Source organism: Dictyostelium discoideum (genome assembly GCF_000004695.1).
Source record: "Dictyostelium discoideum AX4 chromosome 4 chromosome, whole genome shotgun sequence".
Classification (NCBI taxonomy): Eukaryota; Evosea; class Eumycetozoa; order Dictyosteliales; family Dictyosteliaceae; genus Dictyostelium; species Dictyostelium discoideum.
Genome location: NC_007090.3, coordinates 4,251,936 through 4,278,860, shown reverse-complemented (window position 1 = coordinate 4,278,860; position 26,925 = coordinate 4,251,936). Strand labels below are relative to the sequence as shown.

The window sequence follows — 26,925 nt, the reverse complement described above, 5'->3', positions numbered from 1 at the left end:
GGTGTCCAAAATTATGAAAAAAACTAAAAAAAAAAAAATTAAAAAAAAAAAAAAAATTTTTTTAAGGGTGGGCGAGTATAAAAATTTAATATTTTTTTTTTCTCCAAATCATTTTCATACACTCAAAACTCTTAATAAATATATAATATACAATGACTTGGCAAGCATACGTCGGTAGGTGTTAATTTTTTTCTTTCCTCATTTTCTTAATTTCCACACAATATATTGTTGGTGATGTTCAACTTTATTAATTTTTTTTTTTTTTTAAATCGAATGATTATTTAATTAATAGATAACAACTTACTTGGTGCTGGTTTCGCATCAGCTGCTCTTTTAGGTGCTGCTGACGGTAGTGTTTGGGCACACTCAGCTGGATTCAATGTCGCTGAAGGTAAGGCAATAACCGCACTTTTTCAAAAGGATGGAGCTGCATTCGCAACTGGCATCCACGTTGCTGGTAAGAAATATATGGCCATCAAAAGTGACACCAGATCTGCTTACGGTAAATTAGGTGCTGGTGGTGTTGTTTGCGTTAAAACCTTAACTTGTATCATCGTTGCTGTCTATGATGACAAATTACAACCAGGTGCTGCTGCTAACATTGCTGAAAAATTAGCCGATTATTTAATTGACAACAACTGTTAAATTAGTATTCTTTTCAAAAATAAATAACGTAAAATAATATATAAAATAATAATAAAAAAATGTTGTAACTCTATATATATATATAAAATATATTTTTTTTTTCTAAAAATAAACAAAGAAAAACTAGAACCCACAAACATTGAAAAGTTCATGTTGATTGTTAATTAGGTGTTGACATATTTAGTTTGATTTATCGTAAAGATTTTTTTTTTATAGTTTTTGATTGTGTGGTTGTTTTTTTTTTTTTTGTTAATTGATTTTTTTTTAATAACTTAATTTCCAGAAATAAATATTGATTTATATTTTAATTAGTTTTTGGGTAAATATGTTTTTTTTTTATCAGTTTTTAATCGGTTTGATAAATGTGAATTATTTTTATCAAATGTTGGTGAAAAAAGAATTAGATTGAGAAATTAAATATTCAAGATTAAAAAAAAAAAAAAAATTTATTAATGGGGGTGAGAATTTAATTATTTTTTTTTTTTTTAAATCAAATGATTATTTAATTAATAGATAACAACTAACTTGGTGCTAGTTTCGCATCAGCTGCTCTTTTAGGGGCTACTGATATTCCTGTTTGGGCACACTTATCTTGATTCAATGTTCCTAAGGTAAGGCCATAACCGCACTTTTTCAAAAGATGGTACCTAAGTTGCAGGTAACAAATTAGAAAAAAAATAATAACAATTATAATAATTATAATAAGGCACACAATTTCTTTAATAGTGGAAAATTATGGATTTGATAAAGTTCTATTTGTTTCAGGTGACTTTTCTCATTCTAATTCTGTTTTAACCAACGTTTAATAAAAATAATTCATATTTATCAAGCCGTTTAAAAACAGATTAAAAAAAAAAATACATAAATAAATAAATATAATTAAAAAATAAAAAATAAAAAAAATATAAAAATAAAAACCATAATATAAAAATTAAAATAAACATATTGATATTTGGTTGCAGTGTTTTTTATTAAAGAATTTTTATTTAATAATTTAAAATGATCAACAGAGTTAATTTCAATACCACATCCAGTTAATATTTGAATTTATCTTAAAACAAAAAATTTGAAAGTTTAAAGAGGTGGACCAGTAAAATGTAGAATTAAAAACTTGAAACCTTTTATTTCAGTGGTAAATGTTTGAAAATAATGATTTTCTTATATTTACAGATATTTTCACAAATATTCAAATCTATGTAAGATAACAACTATAAAATCTATTTTAATTCAATCAATGTAAAATCGAATTAGATTGATTATTTACTAAATTTTTTTTTTTTTTTTTTTTTTTCATTTTCATTTACATTCTCTTTTTACTCAATAATTATTCAATTTTTTAAATCCATTCTCAAGTAATCATTCAAATTATCACCAGCACCAAATGCAACATCAACTACAACATCAAATCACCAGCATCACAATCGAAACAATTGCAGCTCATGAATCAATTCTTACCCTTCAAATCTATCCAGTAAATGGTGTCTCGGAAAAAGAAAATGAGACAAAATCTCAACAAGCCACCCTAGAGAATTCATGAAATCTACGCTCTGAAGTTGGTTGATGCAACCCATTGTTATCACAGGTGGTAAATCTGTAACAATCTTTTTAACCATATGGTTTATTTGAAGAATAAATTTTAAACTTCGCAATCTATCATTGGATTTGTTAGGAGAAAACTGATCGTATCCAAGTCAGTTGTATCAACGTATACCCTGCAAGACATCCATTGGCCCATATCTTTAATAATCCACCAGAGTTCGACATTCGTTATGCTATGGTCGATGTAAACTAAAACAAAAAGTTTGTTCCGCTATTGATTCTGTTGGTCGTTCTGGGTATACCCATACTCATACTTTTTTCTTTTACTTTTTTGTTATAAATTTACCTTGTAAAAAAAAAAAAGAAAATGTAAATGTGAAATTAAAGTTGAATCAAATGTTGTGTTGAAAAATAAAAAAAAAAATATTTATAAATTTAATTTAAATATATATATTTAAAATTTTTATTATTTTTATTATTTGGATTTTTATTATTTTTATTTTTATTATTATTATTATTTTTATTATTATTTTTATTATTATTATTATTTTAATTATTATTATTATTTTTATTATTATTATTATTATTATTATTATTATTATTATTATTATTATTATTATTTTTTTGATTATTATTATTTTGATCATTATTCACTGTTGGCAATGGGAATGGTTGTAATAAATTTAAATGTCTACTATTAATTAAATCTATAGAGTTTATTTTATTATAATTATTATTATTATTAATATGATTGTAATAAATTTAAATGTCTACTATTTATAAAATCTATAGAGTTTATTTTTATTGTCATTATTATTATTATTATTAATATCACTTATTAGTTTTTGATTATTTTGGTGTTCATTAATTCTTTTTTGATCTTTACTTAATTTATTATTTGTTTCAATTGATGAACTTATTGTTTTAATGGATAGAGTTAAATATTGATTTAAATTTAAAATGGTTTTTGGATCAATTTTTGTTTTAAATATAGTTGCGGAACAAATCTCTTATATATTTTATTGTCTGCCACTATTATTATTATTATTACTGGCTATTGGTGGTGGCTCTAAAAAAAGTAGCTCCTCTTCTAAATTCATTTTTTTTTTATATTTTTTTTTTTATTGTTATTTTTTTATTAAAATCTATAACTATCTTAAATGACAGTTTATTTTAAAAATACTAAATAGTAATTTAATTGAATTTTATTTACTTTTAAATTTAAAAGAAATCTAAAATTAACCCCTTTTAATTAAAATAAACCAATTTCGGCAAAAAAAAAAAAAAAAATTAAAAAATTAAAAAAAATTTCATTTACAAAAATGGCCATGATAATAAAAGTGTTGTATCAGGTAAAATTCCGAGACAATTTTTAAAGATAAATGTTGAATTCAAATTTTTTACACTTTTTAATATTTCAATAAAATTAAAAAAAAATTAAAATTATAATTAACATTTAAGTTAAATACCAAAGAAAAGAAGTGCCATCAAATCAAATAATCTGGTGCTTCTTTAAGGTTAAATTCAACCATATAGCAGACTAAAAAAAATATTAAAAAAAAATAGTTTAACATACAAAAACCCATTTACAGATTATTAAAAAAAAAAAAAATGAAGAATTAAATTTGAGAAAAAAAAAAATTAATAACCCCATTTAGAATGGGTATCTCTTTCAGAAATTGATTTATTATTTGGTTATTTTTTTTTATTTTTTTTTTTTTTTATAAAAATTTATTTCTTTTTTTTTCTTTTTTTTTAAATATATAATTTACTTTCAGTAGGTGTTAATTTTTATAAAAAAAAAAAAAAAAAAAAAAAAGAATTTGGGTTTAATAATTTAATAGATCAACAGATTTAATTTCGATACTAAATCCAGTTAATATTTGTATCTCTTTCAAATTAATTTCAACAATTCACTTTTTATTGAATTCATTGATTTAATTACGAATCAAATGGTGATAATAATCTAATCTTTTTTTTTATTTATTCTTTTAAAAATAAAGTATCAAATAAAATTTTTTTTTTTTTTTTGATTAATTAAAATGAATTAGAGAAACTTCAAATCATTCATGAAAGTTCATATCCGATTAATAAATAAAAATTGCCTATACATTCTCCAAAAGTAAAAGGTGAGCTTTATGCGAATAACTAATTCAAAAAAGGAAACTATAACATTTCATTGACATTTCATGGTGTTGATGATAATTTACCTTAAGATACTTTGGATTGTCACATTCTCCCAATAGAATCAACAATAGAAAATCTTAAACTTAAGACAATGTAAAAATTTTCTCAATATTTTCAAATTCCTTAAATGTGCGTTTATATGATAATGAAACTGATGACAGTGAAACTGATGATGGTAAAATCGATGATAGTGAAATTGATGATAATGAAACTGATGATAATGAAACTGATGATAATGAAACTGATGATAATGGTGAATACCATGATAAAGATAATAATGATAGTAAGAAATGTTAATAATAATAAAACGAATTAATTCATAATTTATTATAAAAATAATTGTAAGATTTTAGTTTCCAATAAATAAATTACTTAATTGAAAAAAGATTTTTTTATATTAGATTAAAAGATATACATTTTATTTTTTAGATTTGTGTTGAAAAAAAAAAAAAAGTAGTTTAAATAAACAAATACATATATATTATAGAAAATTAATATTAAAAAATAATAATAAAACAAAGTGGGTGGGGAGTGAGAGGGGGGGGGAGGGAGGATAGGAGGAAAGACAAGGGGAGATAGGTGGAGGAAAGAAAAGATTTAAAAGTTTTCATCAACCAAAATATTTCCATCCAAAGTAACCAATGAAAGGTGTGGGATTGATAACTTTGGATCTTCTCCATTTGTATAAAGATCCCAGAAATTATTTCTAGATAATCTTTGAATATCATTGTTGGTTGCTTTTAACCAAACATCTTTTTCCAATGTATTTGATCCTTCTTTTCTTGAACAATAATAAACTAAATTTTGTTTATCTTTTAATAATTCTGTTAAATTAATTTCAACTTTACATTCAAACCTAAATAAAATTAGTAATAAAAAAAATAAAAAATAAAAATAAAAAATTAGTAAAATGTAAATTATTATTATTATTATTATTATTATTATTATTATTATTATTATTATTATTATTATTATTATTATTATTATTATTATTATTATTATTATTATTATTATTATTATTTTTTTTTTTTTTTTTTTTTTTTTTTTTTTTTTTTAAAAAAAATACTCTTTTGAATAAATTCCTAAATCTAAATCATATGGTAATGGATTCCAAAATAATTGAAGTGCTTTTACACCATTAATACAATTTTCAGAAGCTAAACCTCTTGAGGAAGCTGTTCTCCAAACCAAATAAGAATAGACATCAAGATCAGTTGGAGATGAAGTACCACAAAAACGAGAGGCTGATTGGTGATAGGTAAAGAAAATCTTTCTCCAAGGATGATTGAATCTAATGTTTACAGGTACTTTAGTATACTCTTCAAATAGAGTTTTTGGAGATTTAATTGATTTGTTGAGTCTAATAAACTCTGCCACCTCTAAACTACAATAGTAATAAACTTTGATGATTGGATCTGGTATCTTTGGAACATTTTTCAAAATGGTGGTTGCTAAATGAGCACTATCATCTTGACCAATCTCTTTGAGATGTGATTTATATTGTAAAAGTTTCTTTGCCATAAAACTATAAAATGACATTCTACCATCATTTACAATGACTGCTCTATCGTGGGACTCTTTTAATTGTTCCAATGTTAAAATACCCAATTTTTTGAATCTAACTTCATCTTCAATAGTTGCCCCTTTTAAAATTAACACTGGTGATAATCTATTGATTTGTGGTAGAGTAAAATTGGAATTAATATACTCTTGAGCCTCTTGTTGTGAGAGAATTTCTGATTCAGCACTAGCTTTCAACATTACTCTTGCCATATCTTGATAAACTCTAATTGATTCAAAATTTTCACCAAGTAAAGGATCACCTAAATCAACCAACATATCAACAAGTGCATCTTCAATTGTTGCCAATTGACCAAGTGAATAAATATTTTGTGAGTTTAAAAAATTTGAATCTGTTGAAATTTCAATTAATTCTAAAAAAAAATTAAAAAAATAAAACTTTTTTTAGTTTATAAATTATTATAATAATAATATATGTATTTAAAAAAAAAAAAAAAAAAAAAAAAAAAAAAAAAAATAAAGAAAAAAAAAAAAAAAAGTATTAATTTTGATATATTATTGTTATATAATATATCAAAATCAATTCAATATTTAATAAAAGTATTTAATAAATTATTTACCTGAAATATCAATAGAGAATAGAATTTTTCCAGTTTTCTTTTTAGAATTTGATTCATTAAAATAATTTTTACAATTTTGTATTTTATCAGTAATTGGTGGGAAATTATTTGGTAATTTAATATTATTATATGTTTTATCAACAATTGGTTGGAAATTATTTTTATTATTATTATTATTATTATTATTATTATTATTATTATTATTATTATTATTATTATTATTATTATTATTATTATTTACATTGATACTATTTACATTGTTGTTATTATTATTATTATTATTATTATTATTATTATTATTATTATTATTATTATTATTATTATTATTATTATTATTATTATTATTATTATTATTATTATTAATGCTATTGTTAGCTTTAATTATTGGAGAAGTGTTATCAGCTTCGAAATATTCTTCATCATCATCTTCATCATCTTCATCATTTTCATCATTTTCATTGTCATCATTATCATCATCAACATCTTCTTCATAATATTCTTCATCACCATCACCATATATTACATCATCATCTTCATCTTCATCTTCATCATATTGAAGTTCTTTTCTTTTCATAATTTCTTCTATTTTGTCTTGACTACTTTGATTGATTTGGTTTTCATCTATTTTATTTTTTGAATTTGATGTTTGGGTTACATCCACTTTAAAATCTTTAAAGATTGTTATGATTTGTTGTGTTAATTCTTTGTCAATCGTTTCTTCATTATCATCGTCATCATCCCCGACTATAAAATTTTTTATATCCATTTTTTATTAATTTTTTTTTTTTTTTTTTTATTTTATTTAATTAAATAAAATAGTATGAATATTAAAACAAAGGTTAAAAAAAAAATCAATAAAAAAAAAAAAAAAAAAAAATTTTTAACACAATAAAAAAAATAAAAATAAAAATAAATTAAATTTTTAAGAAAAAAAAAAAAAAAAAAAAAAAAATTAAAATTAAGAAAAAAAAGAAAAAACAAAGAATTTCTCAAAATTTAAAAATTTTAGGAATGGTGCTCTTCAAGCTCGAACTTCATCTTTTTTATTTTTAACTTTTAAGGTCTTTTTTTTAAAAAAAAAAAATAAAAAAAAAAATAATTCCTTAAAATAAATAAATAAATAAATAAATAAATAAATAAATAAATAAATAAATAAAATAAATAAATTTATAATATTTTTTTTTTTTGGGTTTTTTTCTTCAAAAACTGAGCGAGACCCAGTTCAAACTGAAGTTGTTTTTTTTTTTTTTTTCTCGTAACCTCCAAATATCCTTTGATTTTTTTTTTTAATTGTTTTTTTTTCCCGTTTTTAATTTATTTCAGTTTCCCTTAAAAAGTGAAGGGGTTAATAATAGAACCCTGGAAGTCCAGAGTTTTTTTTTTAAAAAATTTTTTTTTTTTTATAATTTTTTTTTATAATTTTTTTTTTTTTTTTTTTTTTTTTTGTCAAGTTTATTTGAAAAGCCTTTAAAGCATTTTTAAATTAATTTTTTTTTTTTTTTTCAATTTTTTTTTTTTTTTTCAAGAAATCGTTTTTTTTATTTATTATTTTTATTTATTAATAATTTTTAAAAAAAAAAAAAAAAAAAAAATGAAATATATATTATTTTTTTTTATAATAGGTTTATTATATGTAAAATCTCAAGATTTTCCAGTGATTAACCCAAATTATGTTTCTTATGTGTCATACAATAATTATTTAGAAGGTTTTACATTCTCAAGTAAGGAGTACAACTTTGATAGTCAAAAAATAACTGTTCGTGAATTTGAAGATGTTATAATTTATTCCGATTGGACTTCAGAAACTTCTTCAATAAATTTTAATTCAACATGGTACAATTATCCAACCAACTCTGAAATGGGTTCATCTTTTGATTTTTTAAAACCAGAAAATTATTTATTTGTTAGTAAGTAAATTAGATATAATTATTTTATTTTTTTTTTTTAAAAAAATAAAAAAAATAAAAAAAAAAATAAAAAAAATAATAAAAAACTAACTTGGAAATTTATTTTATTTTTTTATTTATTTTTTTTAAATTATATTCACAAATATTTGTGGAAAAAAAAAAAAAAAAAAAAACTTTTGAAATTTTTTTTTTAATTAATCTAAAAAATCCAAAGGAAATGAAACAATTGATAGAGGATTTAGTTGTTCAGTATTTGAAAATTCAATCGATGATACTATTACAACACCAATCCAAGCTATTTCAAAATTTGATTTAACTGGTGAAATCGATATTACATTAATCAAGTCACTAGGTGGTCAATCATGTTTTAACCAAGTGGTTGGTAATGTTGATAGTGCCAAATTTACATGTGAACACAAAGATGGAAAAACTAAATGTTCAATTTTGTATACTGAATCCTCAACTGATTCATCATCATCATCAACTGATTCATCATCATCATCATCAACTGATTCATCATCATCATCATCAACTGATTCATCATCATCATCATCATCAACTGATTCATCATCATCATCATCATCAACTGATTCATCATCATCATCATCATCATCATCAACTGATTCATCATCACCATCATCAACTGATTCATCATCACCATCATCAACTGATTCATCATCACCATCATCAACTGATTCACAAACACCAACACCTAATGAAGAAAATACAATTAATAAATTAAATATGAAATTATTATCAGGATTAAAAGAAAATAATCCAATTACAACTGAATGTACATTTGATGGTATTTTAGAAAAAGAAATTGTTGAAACATTTGGTAGTTATGAAAATATTGTAAATAGCGATGTTAATATCACAGTAGAAATCAACGCTAAAATTACCACATATATTTCCCTTCCAAATAATATTCCAGTTCGTATCATTTTCAAAGGTGATGTTGGATTTGATGGTAAAAGTAAACCAGTTGATGTAAACATTGGATTTGTAGGTTGGACTTTATTAGAAGCATTACCAAGTTCATTTGCTAAACCAGATTGTGAAAATGACAAATGCCCAGATTTACCAATAGATAATGGATCATTTGAATTTCCAAAAGATTTAAAATTAGAAGATGCCACTACCCTTTCATTAAACAATACAGAATTTTCAGCAGTCTTTGAAGAAGTTGTAGACTCCTCATTAAATAGTGTAAATAATTGGTATCATGATCAAAGTTTACAAATGGATGCTTTCATTATCGAACAAACAAAAGGTGAAACTTATTCACGTATTTCAAATAATGGTTTAAATTCATTCAATGTTGATTCATTCACATTGTCTTGTAATAATAATAAAATTAAAACAAGTGATTTAATAGATGAAACTGTCATTGAAATCTTAACAAATGCATCAAATCTCCAATGGACATTTGTTACTAGAACAACTAGACGTTCAGTTGCTGTTGACCAATGGAATACAGCTATCGATAATAATAAATCTGTTAATTTATACACTTTTGCAAGAGGTTGGCAATTCCTTTTCAGACATGGTTTAAATAGTTTAACAATGTCAATTCCAGTTGCTGTTGAAATTATTACAACTTCTTCAAATGAAGAATCAACAACAACAACAACAACAAAGAAAGAAATAGATATATTCTTATTTGATATTATTTCAATTCCAACAAAGATTAAAGATTTTAATGAAGAATCTTGTATTCCAACTTTACCAACTACCTATGATTCAATGATTACAATTAATAATTTGAAATATGGTTATACTCAACAATATCAAGAGATTTATTCTTCAATTGATACTACCTCTACTACCATTGGTAGATATCATTCATCAGATTTATATTCAGTCTATAATAAGAATCAATCAGTTACCCAATGGGGCTCAACAAACAACGACCATAAATGTAAAACATTTGAGAATGTTAAAAATCAATATCACTACTCTTCAACATTGGCTAATCAATTATCTGATATTTCAACTTTACCAAAGACTTTTTCAAAACTCACAGATACAATTCATCAATGGAGTTCAACAAATTCAACTCATGCTATTGTTCATACTTGGTCAACCAATGGAGAATCAGCTTCACCAATTAATATTACAATCTCTTTAATTAATCAATCTGAATCTTTAACTACTTTAATTCAAACCATTGATTTTTATTCATACTCAACTTCTACTCTTACAAATGTTAATATTCCAACAAATTGTACAATTGTAAAAATAGAAAATGATGATGATGATGATGATGATGACGATGAAAAGGATAAAGATGAAGAAGATGAAATTAAAACTGATAATTTAGAACAACAAGTTAATGATCATGATGATGACGATGATGATGTTCCATATGGTCCAAAATCATTTGATAAAGAATTTACTTTACAAACTATTGATACTAAAAAACATCCAAAAGTATTAAAAACTTTTACAATTAATATTCAAGTAACAAATACAGATAAAGATGGTATTATAACAAAATCAAATAATGTCATTTGGAAATATAGTAAAGATAAATTAGCAGAATCCTATAAATACACCAATAAAGTTGATGGTGTTGAATTATGTTTCACCGATTCATCAATGAATATTGCAAACATTTCATTGAATGGTAGTAAATCAGATGGTCCATTTTCAAATGCTTATTATAACAAATACTTCTTTGGTGATAATTCAATTGCAAGATTATTCACTGATCAATCCTATTTGAATCAATTTACAATTTCAACCACCTATACAAACATTGATGGATTAAATTTAACTACATTATCAAAAGAAAGTGATAATTCAAATGTTTATTACTTCCCAGCCGGTTGGAGTTTCGAAACTTTTGATACCACAAACACTGACCTTTCCACTCCATTATTAATTACAAAGGTAAATAATGGTTCAACTGAAACTTGGAGAATCATTAAATATGATAACACTGTCGATAGTGATTTATACTCTAAATGTCAACCACCAAAGAAAGGAGGAATTCATGTTAATATCTCCAAAAATGGTATCATTGCCGTTGTCGTCATTGTTGTCGTTGTTATTATTGGTGTTGGTGCTATCGTTTTTATAGTCATTAAAAAGAGAGGTGGTCTTGGTAAAAAAATGCCTGCTCACATCTTATTGGATGAACAAGAACAAAATAGAACTTATGAAAATTAAAAAATAATTTCAAAATAATTTAATTTCCAATTTTTATATAAATTTTTTTTAAAAAAAAAAAAAAAAAAAAAAAAAAAAAAAATTTAATAAATAACCAAATTAACATATATCTTTCACAATAAATTTATTGTTCAAGTTTATTAATAATATCTTTTTCAGTGTTTGTTTAAATCTTATCGATTGTTTTTTTTTTTTTTTTTTTTTAATTATTTTTATTTTTTTTTTTATTTGTTTTGATAAAAAAAAAAAATTGGCAATTTAATTAGAATTAGTATCTCAGAGATAACTTGATTTTTTTTTTTTTTTTTTTTTTTTTTGGTATTGAACACACAAGTAATTACACACCATTATATCTAAGATAAACTTAAATAAATAATTTTTAAAAAATTTTGAATAGATATTATTAAATACCTATTTATAAAAAGATAATTCACACCATAAATCTCTTTTTATTTAATTATCAATTTTTTTTTTTTTTTTTTATTATTACTTGTTTAATATTTATTAATTTTTATTCGAATTATATTAATAATCATTAATTTGTTAACAAATTGGTATTAAAAGTTATTTCACTTAACAAATCACTTTTTTTTTATTTTATTATTTTTTTTTATTTATTTATTTATTTTATACATTTTGATGGTTGAAAAAGAAGAGGTTATATATGGAACCAAATAAAGAAACTGCACAAGCGATGACAATAGAAATCAAACCAGCTGATAATCCAAATTTATATTCTACTTCCCTTTCATATTGGCGATTGTAATCGATATATGTACCAATTAATCTTTGTTGGTAAATAGGAAGTGTATCACAATCTTTTGAACCCAAAAAACTCATTCTACAATCCTTTATCTTTGCTGAAGGAGTACCTAAATAAATTGAAAAGGATAACAAACTAAACAAGAATACAATCCAACCTAAAAATTTACAAATTTCTGGGATTTTTTTTTCCATTATGTCAGCTATTGATATTATAATCATTACAATAGATCCAATCCATGCCAAAATTGCAAATGCTAATGAAGCATTACAAAGTTGAATAAAATACTTTAAGTTGGCTTGTGAATCAAAATTTGTATATTTTACAGTCATTCCACCAAAAAATGTAGCTTTAAGAGGGTACCATTCAACATATGGATACCACTTAAGCGGATCATTGGTACTCAATTCATTTATATAAGACCAAGGTTCTAAAATTAAATTTTGATTTATTTTTTTTTTTTTATTTTTTTTTTTAATTAATTTTATTTTTTTATTTTTTTATTTTTTCAACTATTAAATAAATACTTACTTACATAAGATACAGTTATCAAAGCAAATACTGCCATGAAAACTAATAAAGAAATAATTGAATATTTTCTCATTTTTATTTTAACTTGATTTTTTTTTTTTTTTTTTTTAAGAATAAAATGATTTTAAAAAAAAAAAAAAAAATCAAAAAAATTAAACAAAAAAAAAAAAAAAAAATCATGAAAAAAAAAAAGTCTTGTAATTTAATGTGTCAAAAAATCCTTTTTTTTCTTGGACAAAAATTTTTTTTTTTTTTTTTTTTTTTTTTTTTTTTTTCAATAAAAAATAAATAAAATAATCTTTTTTCTATTTTTTCAATTTTCTATTTATAATTTTTTATTTTCATTTTCTACTTATAATTTTCAATTTTTAATTTTTTTTTTTTTTTTTTTTTGCTTTATTCAAAATTAAAATTGTCTAACATACAGTATCAAACTTCATAAAATTTTGGGAATCATTAAATAAATATTAAATAAACATTAAATAAAAACAAAATAAACAATTTGCTTTAAAATTTATTTTACTTTATAAAATTTTGTTTTTTTTTTTTTTTTTTTTTTATTTATTTATTTATTTATTATTTTAATTAATTAAGTTTATACATTTTGATGATTGAAAAAGAAGAGGTTAAATACAGAACCTAATAAAGAAACTGCACAAGCAATGACTATACAATTCCAACCGGCTGATGGTCCATATTTAAATTCTACAACCCTTTCATCTACATAACCGGTAAATGTACCGATGAATTTTTTTTGGTAGAAATAGAGACTTTCACAATTATCAAAATTGTTATCACAATCTTTTCTCTTTGCTGCAGGAGTACCTAAATAAATTAGGAAGGATAGCAAACTAAACAAGAATACAATCCAACCTAAAAATTTACCAATTGGTGGGAGTTTGATTTCAATTATGTCGGCTATAGATAATACAATCATTGCAAGCGATCCAATCCATGCCAAAATTGCAAAAGCTAATGAGGCATTACAAAGTTGAATAAAATTCTTTAAATCAATATTTCCAGAAAGATTCTTTGATTCAAAATCAGTATATTTTACAGTTACCCCATTTAATGAGTCTACAACTTTAAGAGGATACCAATTTAAAAAGGCTACCCACTCTGATGAACCATCAGTATATTCAGCCAAAGAGTTAATATGAGACCAAGATTCTATAAATAAATTTTTTTTTTTATTAATTATTTTTGTTTTGTTTTTATTTATTTATTTTTTTTTAAGAAAAAAAAAAAATACTTACTTGAATAAGATACTGTAATCAAGGCAAATACTGCCATGAAAACTAATAATGAAATAATTGAAAACTTTCTCATTTTTTTTTTTTTTTTTATGTGATCGATTATAGAAATGAATAAAATGTTTAAAAAAGAAAAAAAAAAAATTATTTTAAAAATAAAAAAATTAAAAATAAAACACTAGACCCTAGGGTCTAAGAAAAAAAAAAAAAAAAGTAAAAATAAAAATAAAAAAAAAAATTGCTGTCTTTAAAAGCTAGGAAATTTTTTTTTGCTTCTCCTTTTTTGTGCCCCAAAGAAATTTTTTTTTTTTTCCTTTTTTTTTTTTTTTTTGAAATTAGCAGTATACCACGAAATCAAAGTCTTGATGGGGTTCTAATATGGGATGGGTGGCTATGAAAATTTTTTTTTTTTTTTTTTTTTTTGTGCCCCAAAGAAATTTTTTTTTTTTCTTTTTTTTGAATGTTTAAAAAAGAAAAAAAAAAAGTTCTGTGGTGGCAATTTACTAGTAAAAAAAAACAATTATTTCTATATTATTATTTATTTTTTATTTTTTTATTTTTTTATTTTTTTATTTTTTTTATTTATTAATTTATTTATTGAATAAAATAGTAAATTGATTTTTTATTTTCATTTTCATTTAAAGAAAAAGGATAAAGTGAAAAATTAAGTAATTGATCAGGAAGATTTGTAATGGATATATCTAAACCAGCAAATAAAATACCTTTTATATTTTTATTTGAAGAAATTGAGTTTAATAATTTTGATAATAAATTAAAAGATAAACATTTACCACCAACAATATAATCATATTTAAAATCAATAGAAATGAATTGTAAACTTGAATATTTTAAACCTTTTTCAAACAAAATTTCTAATAATTGATCTTCATCAGAAAGGGTATTTATATTGATAGTTTGAGTTTTTTTAAAATCAATTAAAATTGTAAAATTAAAATATTTAACATTTTGAAAATCATTACTTGAGAAAAATTTTGAAAAATAATTAATATCATCCAATGGTGTTGACATATAACTAAAATAAAATCTAATTGAAAATTTATTAATTAAATTTGGAAATAATTTATTATTATTATTATTATTATTCTCTATTGGTTTAAAAAATTTTAAATTCAATTTATCAATTGAAATTGATAATGATTCTAATACTGAATTATTATTTTTATCATTGAAACCACCACTACCAAATATGTCATTACACATTTGATCATCTTTTAATATGATATTTAAAGTGAAATGTTTTGGTGGTGGATTTTCAATTGGTGAGAAATAATAACCGATATTCGGTACATATTCATCTATTAAATTATCATCAAGTATTGATAATGACATTTCTTGAAGTTTATTTGAAAATTGTGATACATTATTAATTGCTCTACCGTAAGTATTTTGATAATCAGTATGAAGACTCATTAATTCTATTTGTTTACAATCTCTGAAAAAGTATGGTAAAAATGTTAAATGAGGTTGATTAAATGCATAAATACTTTTAACTGAATTTTCTAAGCCACATTCATAAAATAATTTTTGAGAATATACCATATATGGATTGATATACATCGATGACATAAATTCAAATATTAATGTTTTAATATTTGATGTTAATTTCTTTTTATCTCGATTCATAATTTCATGTTCATAATAAAATAATAATTTTGTAACATTAAAATCAATACTTTTACGATTTTCAAATGAATATTGAAAAATTAAAGTAATTGAACAATTATCATCATCATTATCATCATCATCTAAATTATTATTATTATTATTTCTAGTTGAACCAATCATTGAAATTACTTTAAAAAAGTTTTTATTAAATAATGATTCTTCATTTAGATATAAAAAACATTGACTTAAATTTCCAAATGTTTCAATAAACCATTGATCTCCAAAACTTTCATAACTATCAATAATATTAATCATATCATCTTCCATTGAATAAAATTTTTGTTTTTTAAATAATTCATCTAAATTATTTTTATCTGTTTTTGAAGTATTTGTTGTTTCAAATTTATTTTCAGAATGTGAATCAAGTGATTGTTGATTCTCTTTTTCAGCTAAAAGTTGAAAAAACTTTGAATTTGAAAGATTAAACTCAAAATTTGATAAAATTATTGTTAAAAATTGATATGATACTCTCATTAAACTTAATTTCCATTTTGTTGCCTCTCTAATTTGAGTATGTTTAATTAAATCTCCAAATGAAGGATCTTCAAGTTTTGTATGATTACTCCAATGGAATAATTTCTTTAAATCATCTTGTTCCCAACAATATTCTAATATCTTTTTAAAAATTATATTACTTTTAATTATTTTAATATTGCTATTATTATTGTTATTAATTTCAAACATTTTTAAACTATTTTTTTTTTGTGTGTGTGAAAATAATAAAAAAAAAAAAAAAAAATATCCAAAATTTTTTTTTTTTTGATTTTTTTAATTTTGGACAGCCAACTGTTTTTAATCTTGTTGTTATTTATCTTTTTATTTTTTTTTAATTTTTATTTTTTTTTATTTACAATTGTTTATTGATTTTTAATAATTAATATTAGTATTTATATATATATATATATATATATATATATATTTATGAGATTAATATCTTGGGCGATTAAAATTCATAGATCTTCTTTTATTCATATAAATTCTCTTTTCTTCGACCTCTTGATCAGTTAAAGGACACCAATAAATTGGAGGATTGGTTTTTGTTTTTCGAAAATTTTCATCAATATTTTTTTTATTACTTTTATTTTCAATATTTTTATTATTGTTATTATTATTATTATTATCATTTTTATTTAATTTGGTTTGTTTCGATAAATTTGAAAGGGTGGTTGTTGTATTTACTGGTGTTGATGTTGATGTTGGTTTTGAAGAAGATGAAGAAGAAGAAGAGGATGATGATAATGATTGAGATAATATTCCTAACTCTCTATTCTTTGCTTTGTTTGATTCAGATTCAGAGGAGAATTCAACAATAAGTTTTGATCTGTTTAAAGGAGGCCAAACCAATCCATTTAAAGAATTTCTTGCTTTTATCGCCTCCTCTGATGTGGAGTAAGTAACGAAACAAAATGATTTCACACTGTTCATCCAATAGTTTTTAACACTTCCATATTCATTCATCAATGTCTCGATCATGTCCACCCTAAAAGGTCTAACTAATTTACTAATTAGAATTGTATCACTACTATTATTACTACTACTACTACCACTACTACCACTACCACTACTACTGTTTAGAGATGATGATTGAGGTGGTATTATAGTATCATCATGTTTTGTATTTTCATTTTTAATTTTATTATCACTTTCATTCTCTATCCTTTTCTTTTTTGTTTGTATATTTTCATTGCTGCTGCTGCTATCCTTGACTTCATTTTCAGTTTTTCTTTTTTTATTTAAATCTTCGTTTTCTTTTTTTTCTACCATCTCTTTATCCTCTCTTTTTTGTTTTTCCTGGTTTTCTTTTTCTATCTTTTCTTTTTCTATCTTTTCTTTTTCTATCTTTTCTTTTTCTAATCTTTCTTTTTCTAATTTTTCTTTTTCTAATTTTTCTTTTTCTTCTTTTTCTGATCTTTCCTTTTCTTCTTTTTCTAATGTTTCTTTTTCTTCTTTTCCCCTTTCCAATGATCCAATGGTTTCTTTATCGACTCTATTGACTTTTTCTTTATCTGTGTTTAATTGATTTTCTATATTTGTATTAGATTTTATTTCTTGTGATTGCTGTTCTTTAAATAAAACCTCTTTCAATTTATCAATCAAATCTGCCTTTAGCATTCCATTGGTTTTAATTGATCTATTTTCAAGTTCTTTTTTTAAATCTGCAACTTTTAATTTTGAAATACTATCAATATCCATTTTTTTTTTTTTTTTTTTTTTTTTTCAATTCTATTATTTATATAATTAAAAAGAAAAAAAAAAAAAAAAAAACAAAACAAAATAAAATAAAACAAAACAAAAAACAATTGTCTGGAATAAAAAAAAAAAAAAAAAATAATAAAAAAAAAAACAAAAAAAAAAATTTGAAATTAAATGGGTAAAAAAAAAAAAAAAAAACAGAACTAACAATTTTTTATTTAAATTTTAATTTTTTTTTTTTTTATTATTGTTTTGTTTATTTATTTTTTATTTTTTATTTTTTTCTATTTTTATTTTTCTATTTTTATTTTTACACAAAAAACTTTTTTACAATTCCTTTTCTTCACTTTGTTCTTCATCCAATATTAATGGACTTTTAAAGTCAATGAATTTATCTCTTAAAGTGATACTAAACATACAAGTATCTTTCTTTCCCATAATTAAATATCTATATTTCCCAAAAACATCATAACAAATATCTCTAACAAATGTTGGTACATAGGTGAATGAATATAAATAAGAAAATGGTGCATTTAAATGATAACAAACTGTTAAGATTGCTGATGATTTTACATAAACTCTATCAATAGATTCATCAATTAAAACCACTGTAGACACATCACATTTAATACCATAATATTGTAATATTTCTCTTCCTTTCTCTGATTGAAGTGCTTGAAATGAAAATAAATTATTTGTATCTCTTGGGTGAACAAATTGTATAAATCCATCACAAACATTACAAATACCTTTATTTTATTAATTAATTATTTATTTATAATTTTATAATTTTGAAATTAGTTTTGAAAATTATAAAAAATAGTGGAAAAAAAAAAAAAAAAAAAAAAGTAATTGTTAACATACCATCAAATAAAATAATTTTTCTTGGAGATTGTGTATTTGGTTTATATGTTCTTTTTGATGAAGCTTGATCAATTGCTTGTAAATTATTTACATCTAAACTAACTTCTACTGTCATTTTTTTTTTTTTTTTTTTTTTATATTACTAATATATTTTTTATTTATGTATGTGTATTTTTATTTTTGAAAAAAGTTTTTTTTTTTTTTTTTTTTTTTTTTTTTTTTTTTTATTTTTTTATATGGAGTTTCTTTAATTAGACAGAAATGAATTAATGCTGTTATTGCAATAGAATAAAATTAATAAATATTTATAATACAAAAAACGAAAAAAAGAATTTTCCACACACTTATTTAAAAAAAAAAAAAAAAATTAAAAAAAAAAATTTTTAAATTTAATTTAATTTTTAATTTTATTTTATTTTTTTTATTTTTTTTTTTTTGACAACTTTTTTTTTCCTTTTTTTTTTTCTTTTTTTTTTAAAATCTCTAAAAATGGTGAGGTCATATGATTTGAAAAAAAAAAAAAAAAAAAAAAAAAAAAAAAAAAAATAATGATTCTTATTTTATTGAATAAATTTCTCCTTATATTTGAAAATTAATTACAATTAAATATCTATGATATTTCTAAATATATAAATAAAATAATAATAATATTAAAAAATGAAATGAATATACTAATTTAAAATATTTTTATTTGAAATTATCTCATTTTTCTTATTTTCTTGAATGCCACAATGTTGTTTTTATTTTTACTTTTTTGGTCCAGATTTTTTTTTTAATTTTTTATTTTTTTTTTATTTTTTTATTTTTAAAAATAAAAAAAAAAAAAATAAAATTAAAAAAAAAAAAAAAAAAAAAATTGAAAAAAAAAAAAAAACAAAAAGTATAAAAAGACCAATTAAGTGAACAACACTACATTCTAAAATTTTTCACACACAAAAAAAAAAAAATAAATAATTAAAATTAAAATATATATTTTCATTCCCTATATTTTTAAATAATAAAAAAAAAAAAAAAAATCTCAACAATTATAAAATAGTTATGTTAAGAAATTCCAATAAATTAATTAAAAGTGTAATTAAAAATGAATCAACATTATTAAAATGTAAAAATAACAATCAAAGAGTTGTTAATTATTCATCATCATCAACATCAATTACTAGTGGTAATGGAATTTATAGTCAAATTAAAAAGATTGAAGAATTTGTTAGTAAGAAACCATCAGTTACCAAAGTTAGTTCATCATCTGCAACTATTAATTTTAATACATCAAAGTCAGGAAGCACCAATACTACAGCAGTTGATTATTCAAAGAGTGTAAAGATTAAAGATCAAAAACAAATCGTTTTAGTAAAGATCGGAGGTGGTGTAATTGAATCGGACATTAGTTCATTAATAGGATCATTAAATTTCTTGAAAAAGATTGGATTATTTCCAATTGTAGTTCATGGTGGTGGTCCACAATTGAATGCAGAATTGGCAGCAGCAGGCGAACCAGCAGAGTATGTAGAAGGTTTACGTGTTACTCCACCATCAGTATTGGCAATTGCACAACGTGTTTTCTTAAGAGAGAATTTAAAGATTGTTGAAGCATTGGAGAGTAGTGGTACCAAAGCAAGACCAGTAACACAAGGAGTTTACCAAGCCACACCGTTGGATCCAAAATTATATGGTTTCGTTGGTAATGTAACAAAGATTCATACCGACGCATTGGCATCTTGTATCACCAATGACTACGTACCAGTGATTAGTTCCTTAGCCATGACACCAGAGGGTCAAGTTTTAAATATCAATGCAGATGTAGCCGCTTTAGAATTGGCCAAATCCATTAACCCATTGAAGATCCTATTCATTAATACAACAGCCGGTATGAAAGATGGTGATGGTAAAGTTATGCAACATATTAAACTCGATGAACAATATGCCGACTTGATGAAACAACCATGGGTTAAACATGGAACTAAATTAAAGTTAAAGGAATTTAAGAGTTGTCTTGATGTATTACCACCATCAACTTCGATCACTATCACAAGTCCAGATTTATTAATGAAGGAGCTATTTGCAAAGGATGGTAGTGGTACCACTGTTGAAAGAGGTGAAGTTATGCATTCACATGAATCACCATCATTTGATGAAACAAAATTCTTTGCTCTCATTGAAAAATCAACTGGTACCAAAGGTGGTAGAATCGATTATCAACAATTGAAAACCGATCTTTCCAAAGGTGTAGTTAAAGCATTTGTAAATAGTCATTATACTGCCGGTATTTTAGTTAGACCATTATCATCGGGTTCTTCAGTTTCCTATGTTGATCAATTCTTTTTCTTTAATAATTCGATTCAATCCACTGAAGATTCTGAAAGTGTTTTCAAAAAAATGTTTGAAAATTCTTCATACATTTGGAAAGAATCATCAAATAATCAACTCAACAATGAATGGTTTAAAAAGATTGCAACAGGTTTCATTACTGGAGCCACTAATAATATATTTTGGACAAATATTGATACAAACAAAATTGAAAACTCAATTAAAGAATGTCTTTCACAAAGTTCAACCTATTTATCTGGTATTACCAAAGCTGCTTCATCAAAATCTGCATCAGAGAAATTACTTCAAGATAAGAATCATAAATTTAGAGTTGGTTTAATTGGTGCAAGAGGTTTCACTGGTGGTAATTTAGTTAGATTAATTGATGGTCATCCAAATTTAGAGTTGGCCATTGCTTCATCATCCACCAATTTCGGTAAACCAATCACAACTGAATTCCCTCAACTTAAATCAAATTTGAAATTCGATAATGTTAAACCAGAAAATATCGATATTTTCACACGTGATCATGGTATTGATGGTTGGTTCATGGCTTTACCAGATAAAATTTCCTCACCATACATTCAAACCTTGGAGAATTCAAGTGAATCACCAGTGTTGGTAGATCTTAGTTCCGATCATAGATTCAATGAAAAATGGACCTATGGTCAACCAGAAACCAATCGTGCAGCAATTAAAGAATCCAAATTAATCGCCAATCCAGGTTGTTATGCAACTGGTATGTTTTTAACATTGAAGCCATTTGTCAATGATTTAGTAACACCACCATCTTGTTTTGGTATTTCAGGTTATTCCGGTGCTGGTAGTAAACCATCTGAAAAGAATGATCCAACACGTCTAAGTGATAATATCTTACCTTACAAATTGGTTCAACATACTCATGAACTTGAGGTTAGTCATCAATTGGGTAGTCCAATCTATTTCATGCCACATGTTGGTCAATTCTTTCAAGGTATTACCCTTACAATCTCAATGGAACTCAAATATCCAATGACCAAAGAACAAGTGGTCGAACGTTATCAAAAATTCTATCAAAATGAACCGTTAATTAAAATCGATAAAGATGGTATTCCAGAGGTTAAATCAAATAGTGGTAAACATACTGTTACAATTGGTGGTTTTGCTGTCAATGGTAATCATTTAGTTGTCGTAACCACTTTAGATAATTTATTAAAAGGTGCTGCAACTCAAGCACTTCAAAATATGAATATTTGTTTAGGTTTAGATGAATTAGCAAGTATTAAAAATGAATTATAAAAATATTTTTATAATCTAAAAAAAAAAGAAAATAAAAAAAAAAAATAAAAAAATAAAAAAATTGTACTCCAAAAAAAATAACAAATAAATTAAAATTAAAAATTAAAAAACATATTCACATTTCCTATCTTTTCAAAAAAAAAAAAAACCTAACGAATTGTTTTGGTAAAAACATTTTCAAGTTAAAAAAAACAAAAATAATAAATTTTATTTAATTTTATATCATTTTGGAGTGCTCTGTTTTTAGTATTTAAAATCATTTTAAAAAAAATTTTAATGTGTGAACACCAAGAATGCTCAAAGAAGTTTGATTTTAACAGGGGATTACATGAAGATTTAACTGGGGACCTCGAAAAGTTCCCAGGTATTAAAAAAGAATGTACTGATGACTGCAAAAAAATGATGATTGAAATTGTTGAAAAAACATTAAGAGATTTACTACCATAGCCACAAACTACTTTAAAGATGCTAAAATTGGAATAAAAAGAAAGGATGAATGTAATGGTATTAATTATTATCTTTATTGTGAAGGAGAGCTTGATGATGAAGAAGATCATGAGTTTTTAAAAGACGTAGAAAAAGCTTTCGATGAATGTTAAAAGAATAAATGGAAGGTTGTTCATTTAAATAATCAAGAAAAATAACAAATTAGAATCTACAATAAATAAATAAATAAATTTATATCTCATTTTTTAAAAAAAAAAAAAAAAAAAAAAAAAAAAAAAAAAAAGAAAATTAAAATAAAAAAAAAATGAAAGTGAATTTTTCGTTTTTGTAATGTTTTATTTTTTATTTTTTTATTTTTCATTTTTAGATAAAAACTTAAGAAAAAAAAAAAAAGAAAAATGTCAACAGCAGATGCAACAGGAGGATTAACAGAAGAAGAAGAAAATATTCTTTGGGAAAGAAGTGTTATAGCATGGAAACAACAAAAAGAGGAAAGAAAAAAGTCAAATCAAGAATTAATTGATAGAGGTGAGAAACCAATTGACTATGATAATGATTGGAAAGATTTACCAATTTTCATGCAAGAATTACCAGAAGAACCATCATCAAATCAATATTTGGCAGCATTTCAATCACTTTCAAATGATTGTACACCAGAGGAAAGAGCTGAAACCTTTAAGAATTTAGGTAATGATTACTTTAGAGAGGGTAAATCACGTTTCAATGATGCCCTTTACTATTATAATAAAGCATTGTCAGTCAAGTGTAATGATATGACAAAGAATTCAATCTATTTATCAAATAGAGCAGCAATCAATATGGAATTGGGAAATTATGGTTTAGTAATTAAAGATTGTACAGTCTCAGTCGAATTCAATCCATTGAATATGAAAGCCTATAGTCGTATGGCAAGAGCACAATTACAATTATCAAAATACCAAGATTCAATTAAAACTTGTGATTTAGGTTTATCACATGAACCAACCAATAAGGATTTATCAACAATTAGAGAGAATGCTAATAAAAAATTACAAGATATTAAAAAACGTGAACAAGATAAAATTGATAAAGAAAATCAATTAAAACAACAACAACAACTTTTAGCTACAAAACTTTATGAAAAAAATAAATATAAATTAGGTCACCAAATATTTGATATGTCACAATATACTTATCAATCCGATAGAAAAGTTACAATTGATCAAAATAATGATGTTCATTTTCCAGTTGTATTTTTATATCCTGAATTTGGTAAAAGGTAAATAATAATAAATATTAATTGATATTTTTAAAATTATCACTTTATATTAATATTTATTTATTGATTTAATTTAGTGATTTTATTATGGATTTCCAAGAAGATCATACATTTGGTGATCATTTACAAATGATGTTTCCACCAGAAAATCCAGAATTTGCACCATGGGATACAAAGAAAGAATATACAATGGATCGTATTGAAGTTTATTTTGAAACAAATTGGACTAAACCAATTTTATCAGATATAAAGATTAAAGAAATTGAAAAGAAATGGATTAGAGTTAAACATACAACTGATATTGCAAAGGTTATTTCACATCCAACTTATATTATACCTGAAATTCCAATATTTTATATAGTTTCAAGGGGTAATTTATTCTATAAAAAGTTTTTAGAAAATAAATTATAATAAAAAAAAAACAACAACAAGAACAACAACAATTTCAATTTTATTTTTAAAAAATATACAATATATAAATACTTTTTTTTTTTTATTTTTTTATTTTATTTTATATATGTTATTTTATTTTATTTTTAATTATTTTTAAAATTAAATTAACGGAAATGGAATTGGAAACCACCACCACCACCACCTTGTTGAAAACCTTGGAAACCTTGGAAACCGTGGAAACCACCAAAACCTCCAAAACCACCACCTTGACCACCTTGACCACCATGTGGATCATTGATATCCTCACCCATATCATATCTTTTACGTTTTTCTTCATCTTTGAGTGCTTCATAAGCTTCATTAATATCCATATAGATTTGTTGAGCTTTTTCTTTATCGGTTTCGGTACTCTTATCTGGATGATTTTTAATTGCCAACTTTTTGAAGGCTTTTTTAATTTCTTCAGGGGTTGCAGATTTTTGAATACCTAAAATCTTGTAATAATCTTTACGTTTTGCCATTTGTTGTGCTTTTTGAGCACGTCTAATACCATCATGAATTTGTGGATCATTTGGTTTATGTTCTCTTGCTTTATTGTAATCGTTGAGTGCTTTTTGATAGTCTTCTTCGTACATGTATGCCTCTGCTCTATTGTAGAGTGCATCGGCATTCAATTCATCCAATTCCAATGCACGATTACATGCTTCGATCGATTCTTTACCCTTTTTAACCTTGAGTAAACATTTACATTTCAAGAGATAGAGTGGAGTGGAATGAGTTGGTGAATTTGGTTCAATCTCTAATGCATCCTCAATTTGACCCAATGCATCTTGATACTTTTGTTGATTGAATAACTCTTGAGCGTTGGCTGTTGATTTTTCAAATTTATTAATAGTTTTAATCATTGCTCTACAATTGGTATTGTCTGGATCAAATTTTAAACCTTCCTTTAAGAATTTCATAGCAATTTCTTTCTCACCCATTGAAAAGAATGTTTTACCTCTCCAATAAAGTGCTGCTACTGATGATGGTTCAGACTTTAATATTGTCATAGTTTCGTCCAATACTTTTCTATGATCACCTTGTTGGAAGAAACATTCACATAACATTAATCTAACCTCTTTCAAATCTGATACAACCGATTGAATATCCAATAATATTGCAATAGAATCTTTGTAATTCTTCTCTACCTTTACCATATCACGCACTTTCTCCAATTGTTGTTCTACCTTTTTAAGTTTTTCAATTTGTTGTTTTGCTTGACTATTATCTGGTCTAATCTTTAATACTCTCTTATATTCATCCATTGCTTCTTCAAATCTACCCAATGATGATTGAATCTTTGCTCTCTTTAATCTTGCATGAATATTATCTGGATTGGCTTCAATGGCTCTATTCAAATCACTTAATGCTAATATATTCTTACCCTTTTGATGATAAATACCTGCTCTCTTAAATAATAAACTAACATATTGTGGATGTTGTGTATCTGATCCAATTAAATCAATTGCATTTGAATAATTTTCATTTGCTAAATCATATTTTCCTTTTGAAACTAAATCATCACCTTCTTTTAAAAAATTTTCTATTAAATATTTAAAAAAAAAAAAATAAATGAAAAAAAAAAAAAAAATAATAATAAATAATAAATAATAATAATAATAATAATAATAATAATAATAGTAATAATAATAATAATAATAATAATAATAATAATAATAATAATAATAATAATAATAATAATAATAATAATAGTATTAGTAATATGATTTTTAAGTTAAATGAAAAAAAGGAAATTTTAATTGTTGGTTTTCAAATTAAAATTTAATAATTACCAATTTCATCTTTTGCTAATACAAGGCAATTTATTGAAATAAGAATAATAATACAAATTAATAAAAAATATTTTTTATTTACTATCATCGCTATATATATACATTTAGAAGTTTATCTTCTTGAGAGTAAATAAATATAATTTTTTTTTTTTTTTTTTTTTTTCAACCCACACTTCAAAATTTTTTTTTTTTTTTTTTTTTTTTTTTTTTGTTGATGCGCTGTCCTAGTTTTTTTGAGTTTTTTAAAAATTTTATTCCCAAAAAATTGAATTGTTTAATTTTGATGACTCATATGATAAACATAATTTTAAATAAATAAAAATGATAATAAAAAAATAAGTTTAAACTTAAAAAAAAAAAAAAAAAAAAATTTCAAGAATATTTTTCATTACCTACTATTATTATTATTATTATTATTATTATTATTATTATTATTATTATTATTATTATTATTATTATTATTATTATTATTATTATTATTATTATTATTATTATTATTATTATTATTATTATTATCATTATTATTA

At 23.0% G+C, this 26,925-nt stretch overlaps 15 protein-coding genes across 15 annotated transcripts; 7 read left to right on the top strand and 8 right to left on the bottom strand.

Annotated features, from left to right (window-relative positions):
• Window positions 1–152: 152 nt before the first annotated feature.
• On the top strand, window positions 153–645 carry proB (profilin II; the record flags this gene model as incomplete). The annotated part of the gene is made up of 2 exons (XM_632732.1): window positions 153–174; window positions 293–645. 2 exons carry the CDS (start codon window positions 153–155, stop codon window positions 643–645), a joined length of 375 nt encoding a protein of 124 aa, XP_637824.1.
• Window positions 646–2,026: 1,381 nt separating this feature from the next.
• DDB_G0286275 (hypothetical protein) lies at window positions 2,027–2,182 on the top strand (the record flags this gene model as incomplete). The annotated part of the gene is made up of 1 exon (XM_632731.1): window positions 2,027–2,182. The coding sequence occupies one exon, from the start codon at window positions 2,027–2,029 to the stop codon at window positions 2,180–2,182; it is 156 nt and encodes a 51-aa protein (XP_637823.1).
• A 551-nt stretch (window positions 2,183–2,733) lies between these two features.
• DDB_G0286337 (hypothetical protein) lies at window positions 2,734–3,284 on the bottom strand (the record flags this gene model as incomplete). The annotated part of the gene is made up of 2 exons (XM_632730.1): window positions 2,734–2,891; window positions 3,236–3,284. 2 exons carry the CDS (start codon window positions 3,282–3,284, stop codon window positions 2,734–2,736), a joined length of 207 nt encoding a protein of 68 aa, XP_637822.1.
• A 559-nt stretch (window positions 3,285–3,843) lies between these two features.
• DDB_G0286273 (hypothetical protein) lies at window positions 3,844–4,668 on the top strand (the record flags this gene model as incomplete). The annotated part of the gene is made up of 2 exons (XM_632729.1): window positions 3,844–3,847; window positions 4,460–4,668. The coding sequence occupies 2 exons, from the start codon at window positions 3,844–3,846 to the stop codon at window positions 4,666–4,668; spliced, it is 213 nt and encodes a 70-aa protein (XP_637821.1).
• A 300-nt stretch (window positions 4,669–4,968) lies between these two features.
• Window positions 4,969–7,278, bottom strand: DDB_G0286271 (hypothetical protein; the record flags this gene model as incomplete). The annotated part of the gene is made up of 3 exons (XM_632728.1): window positions 4,969–5,227; window positions 5,438–6,305; window positions 6,513–7,278. The coding sequence occupies 3 exons, from the start codon at window positions 7,276–7,278 to the stop codon at window positions 4,969–4,971; spliced, it is 1,893 nt and encodes a 630-aa protein (XP_637820.1).
• Window positions 7,279–8,103: 825 nt separating this feature from the next.
• Window positions 8,104–11,593, top strand: DDB_G0286269 (hypothetical protein; the record flags this gene model as incomplete). Its single annotated transcript, XM_632727.1, has 2 exons — window positions 8,104–8,419; window positions 8,634–11,593. The coding sequence occupies 2 exons, from the start codon at window positions 8,104–8,106 to the stop codon at window positions 11,591–11,593; spliced, it is 3,276 nt and encodes a 1,091-aa protein (XP_637819.1).
• A 627-nt stretch (window positions 11,594–12,220) lies between these two features.
• Window positions 12,221–12,960, bottom strand: DDB_G0286267 (hypothetical protein; the record flags this gene model as incomplete). The annotated part of the gene is made up of 2 exons (XM_632726.1): window positions 12,221–12,786; window positions 12,888–12,960. 2 exons carry the CDS (start codon window positions 12,958–12,960, stop codon window positions 12,221–12,223), a joined length of 639 nt encoding a protein of 212 aa, XP_637818.1.
• Window positions 12,961–13,482: 522 nt separating this feature from the next.
• On the bottom strand, window positions 13,483–14,216 carry DDB_G0286265 (hypothetical protein; the record flags this gene model as incomplete). Its single annotated transcript, XM_632725.1, has 2 exons — window positions 13,483–14,057; window positions 14,144–14,216. 2 exons carry the CDS (start codon window positions 14,214–14,216, stop codon window positions 13,483–13,485), a joined length of 648 nt encoding a protein of 215 aa, XP_637817.1.
• Window positions 14,217–14,734: 518 nt separating this feature from the next.
• Window positions 14,735–16,510, bottom strand: DDB_G0286263 (hypothetical protein; the record flags this gene model as incomplete). Its single annotated transcript, XM_632724.1, has 1 exon — window positions 14,735–16,510. The coding sequence occupies one exon, from the start codon at window positions 16,508–16,510 to the stop codon at window positions 14,735–14,737; it is 1,776 nt and encodes a 591-aa protein (XP_637816.1).
• A 243-nt stretch (window positions 16,511–16,753) lies between these two features.
• Window positions 16,754–18,019, bottom strand: DDB_G0286261 (SAP DNA-binding domain-containing protein; the record flags this gene model as incomplete). The annotated part of the gene is made up of 1 exon (XM_632723.1): window positions 16,754–18,019. One exon carries the CDS (start codon window positions 18,017–18,019, stop codon window positions 16,754–16,756), a length of 1,266 nt encoding a protein of 421 aa, XP_637815.1.
• A 327-nt stretch (window positions 18,020–18,346) lies between these two features.
• Window positions 18,347–18,998, bottom strand: DDB_G0286259 (hypothetical protein; the record flags this gene model as incomplete). Its single annotated transcript, XM_632722.1, has 2 exons — window positions 18,347–18,768; window positions 18,884–18,998. The coding sequence occupies 2 exons, from the start codon at window positions 18,996–18,998 to the stop codon at window positions 18,347–18,349; spliced, it is 537 nt and encodes a 178-aa protein (XP_637814.1).
• A 923-nt stretch (window positions 18,999–19,921) lies between these two features.
• Window positions 19,922–22,465, top strand: argC (acetylglutamate kinase; the record flags this gene model as incomplete). Its single annotated transcript, XM_632721.1, has 1 exon — window positions 19,922–22,465. The coding sequence occupies one exon, from the start codon at window positions 19,922–19,924 to the stop codon at window positions 22,463–22,465; it is 2,544 nt and encodes an 847-aa protein (XP_637813.1).
• Window positions 22,466–22,741: 276 nt separating this feature from the next.
• DDB_G0286255 (hypothetical protein) lies at window positions 22,742–23,064 on the top strand (the record flags this gene model as incomplete). Its single annotated transcript, XM_632720.1, has 2 exons — window positions 22,742–22,829; window positions 22,913–23,064. The coding sequence occupies 2 exons, from the start codon at window positions 22,742–22,744 to the stop codon at window positions 23,062–23,064; spliced, it is 240 nt and encodes a 79-aa protein (XP_637812.1).
• A 246-nt stretch (window positions 23,065–23,310) lies between these two features.
• On the top strand, window positions 23,311–24,581 carry ttc4 (tetratricopeptide repeat domain 4; the record flags this gene model as incomplete). Its single annotated transcript, XM_632719.1, has 2 exons — window positions 23,311–24,170; window positions 24,248–24,581. The coding sequence occupies 2 exons, from the start codon at window positions 23,311–23,313 to the stop codon at window positions 24,579–24,581; spliced, it is 1,194 nt and encodes a 397-aa protein (XP_637811.1).
• Window positions 24,582–24,727: 146 nt separating this feature from the next.
• dnajc3 (DNAJ heat shock N-terminal domain-containing protein) lies at window positions 24,728–26,486 on the bottom strand (the record flags this gene model as incomplete). The annotated part of the gene is made up of 2 exons (XM_632718.1): window positions 24,728–26,148; window positions 26,399–26,486. 2 exons carry the CDS (start codon window positions 26,484–26,486, stop codon window positions 24,728–24,730), a joined length of 1,509 nt encoding a protein of 502 aa, XP_637810.1.
• Window positions 26,487–26,925: the final 439 nt, after the last annotated feature.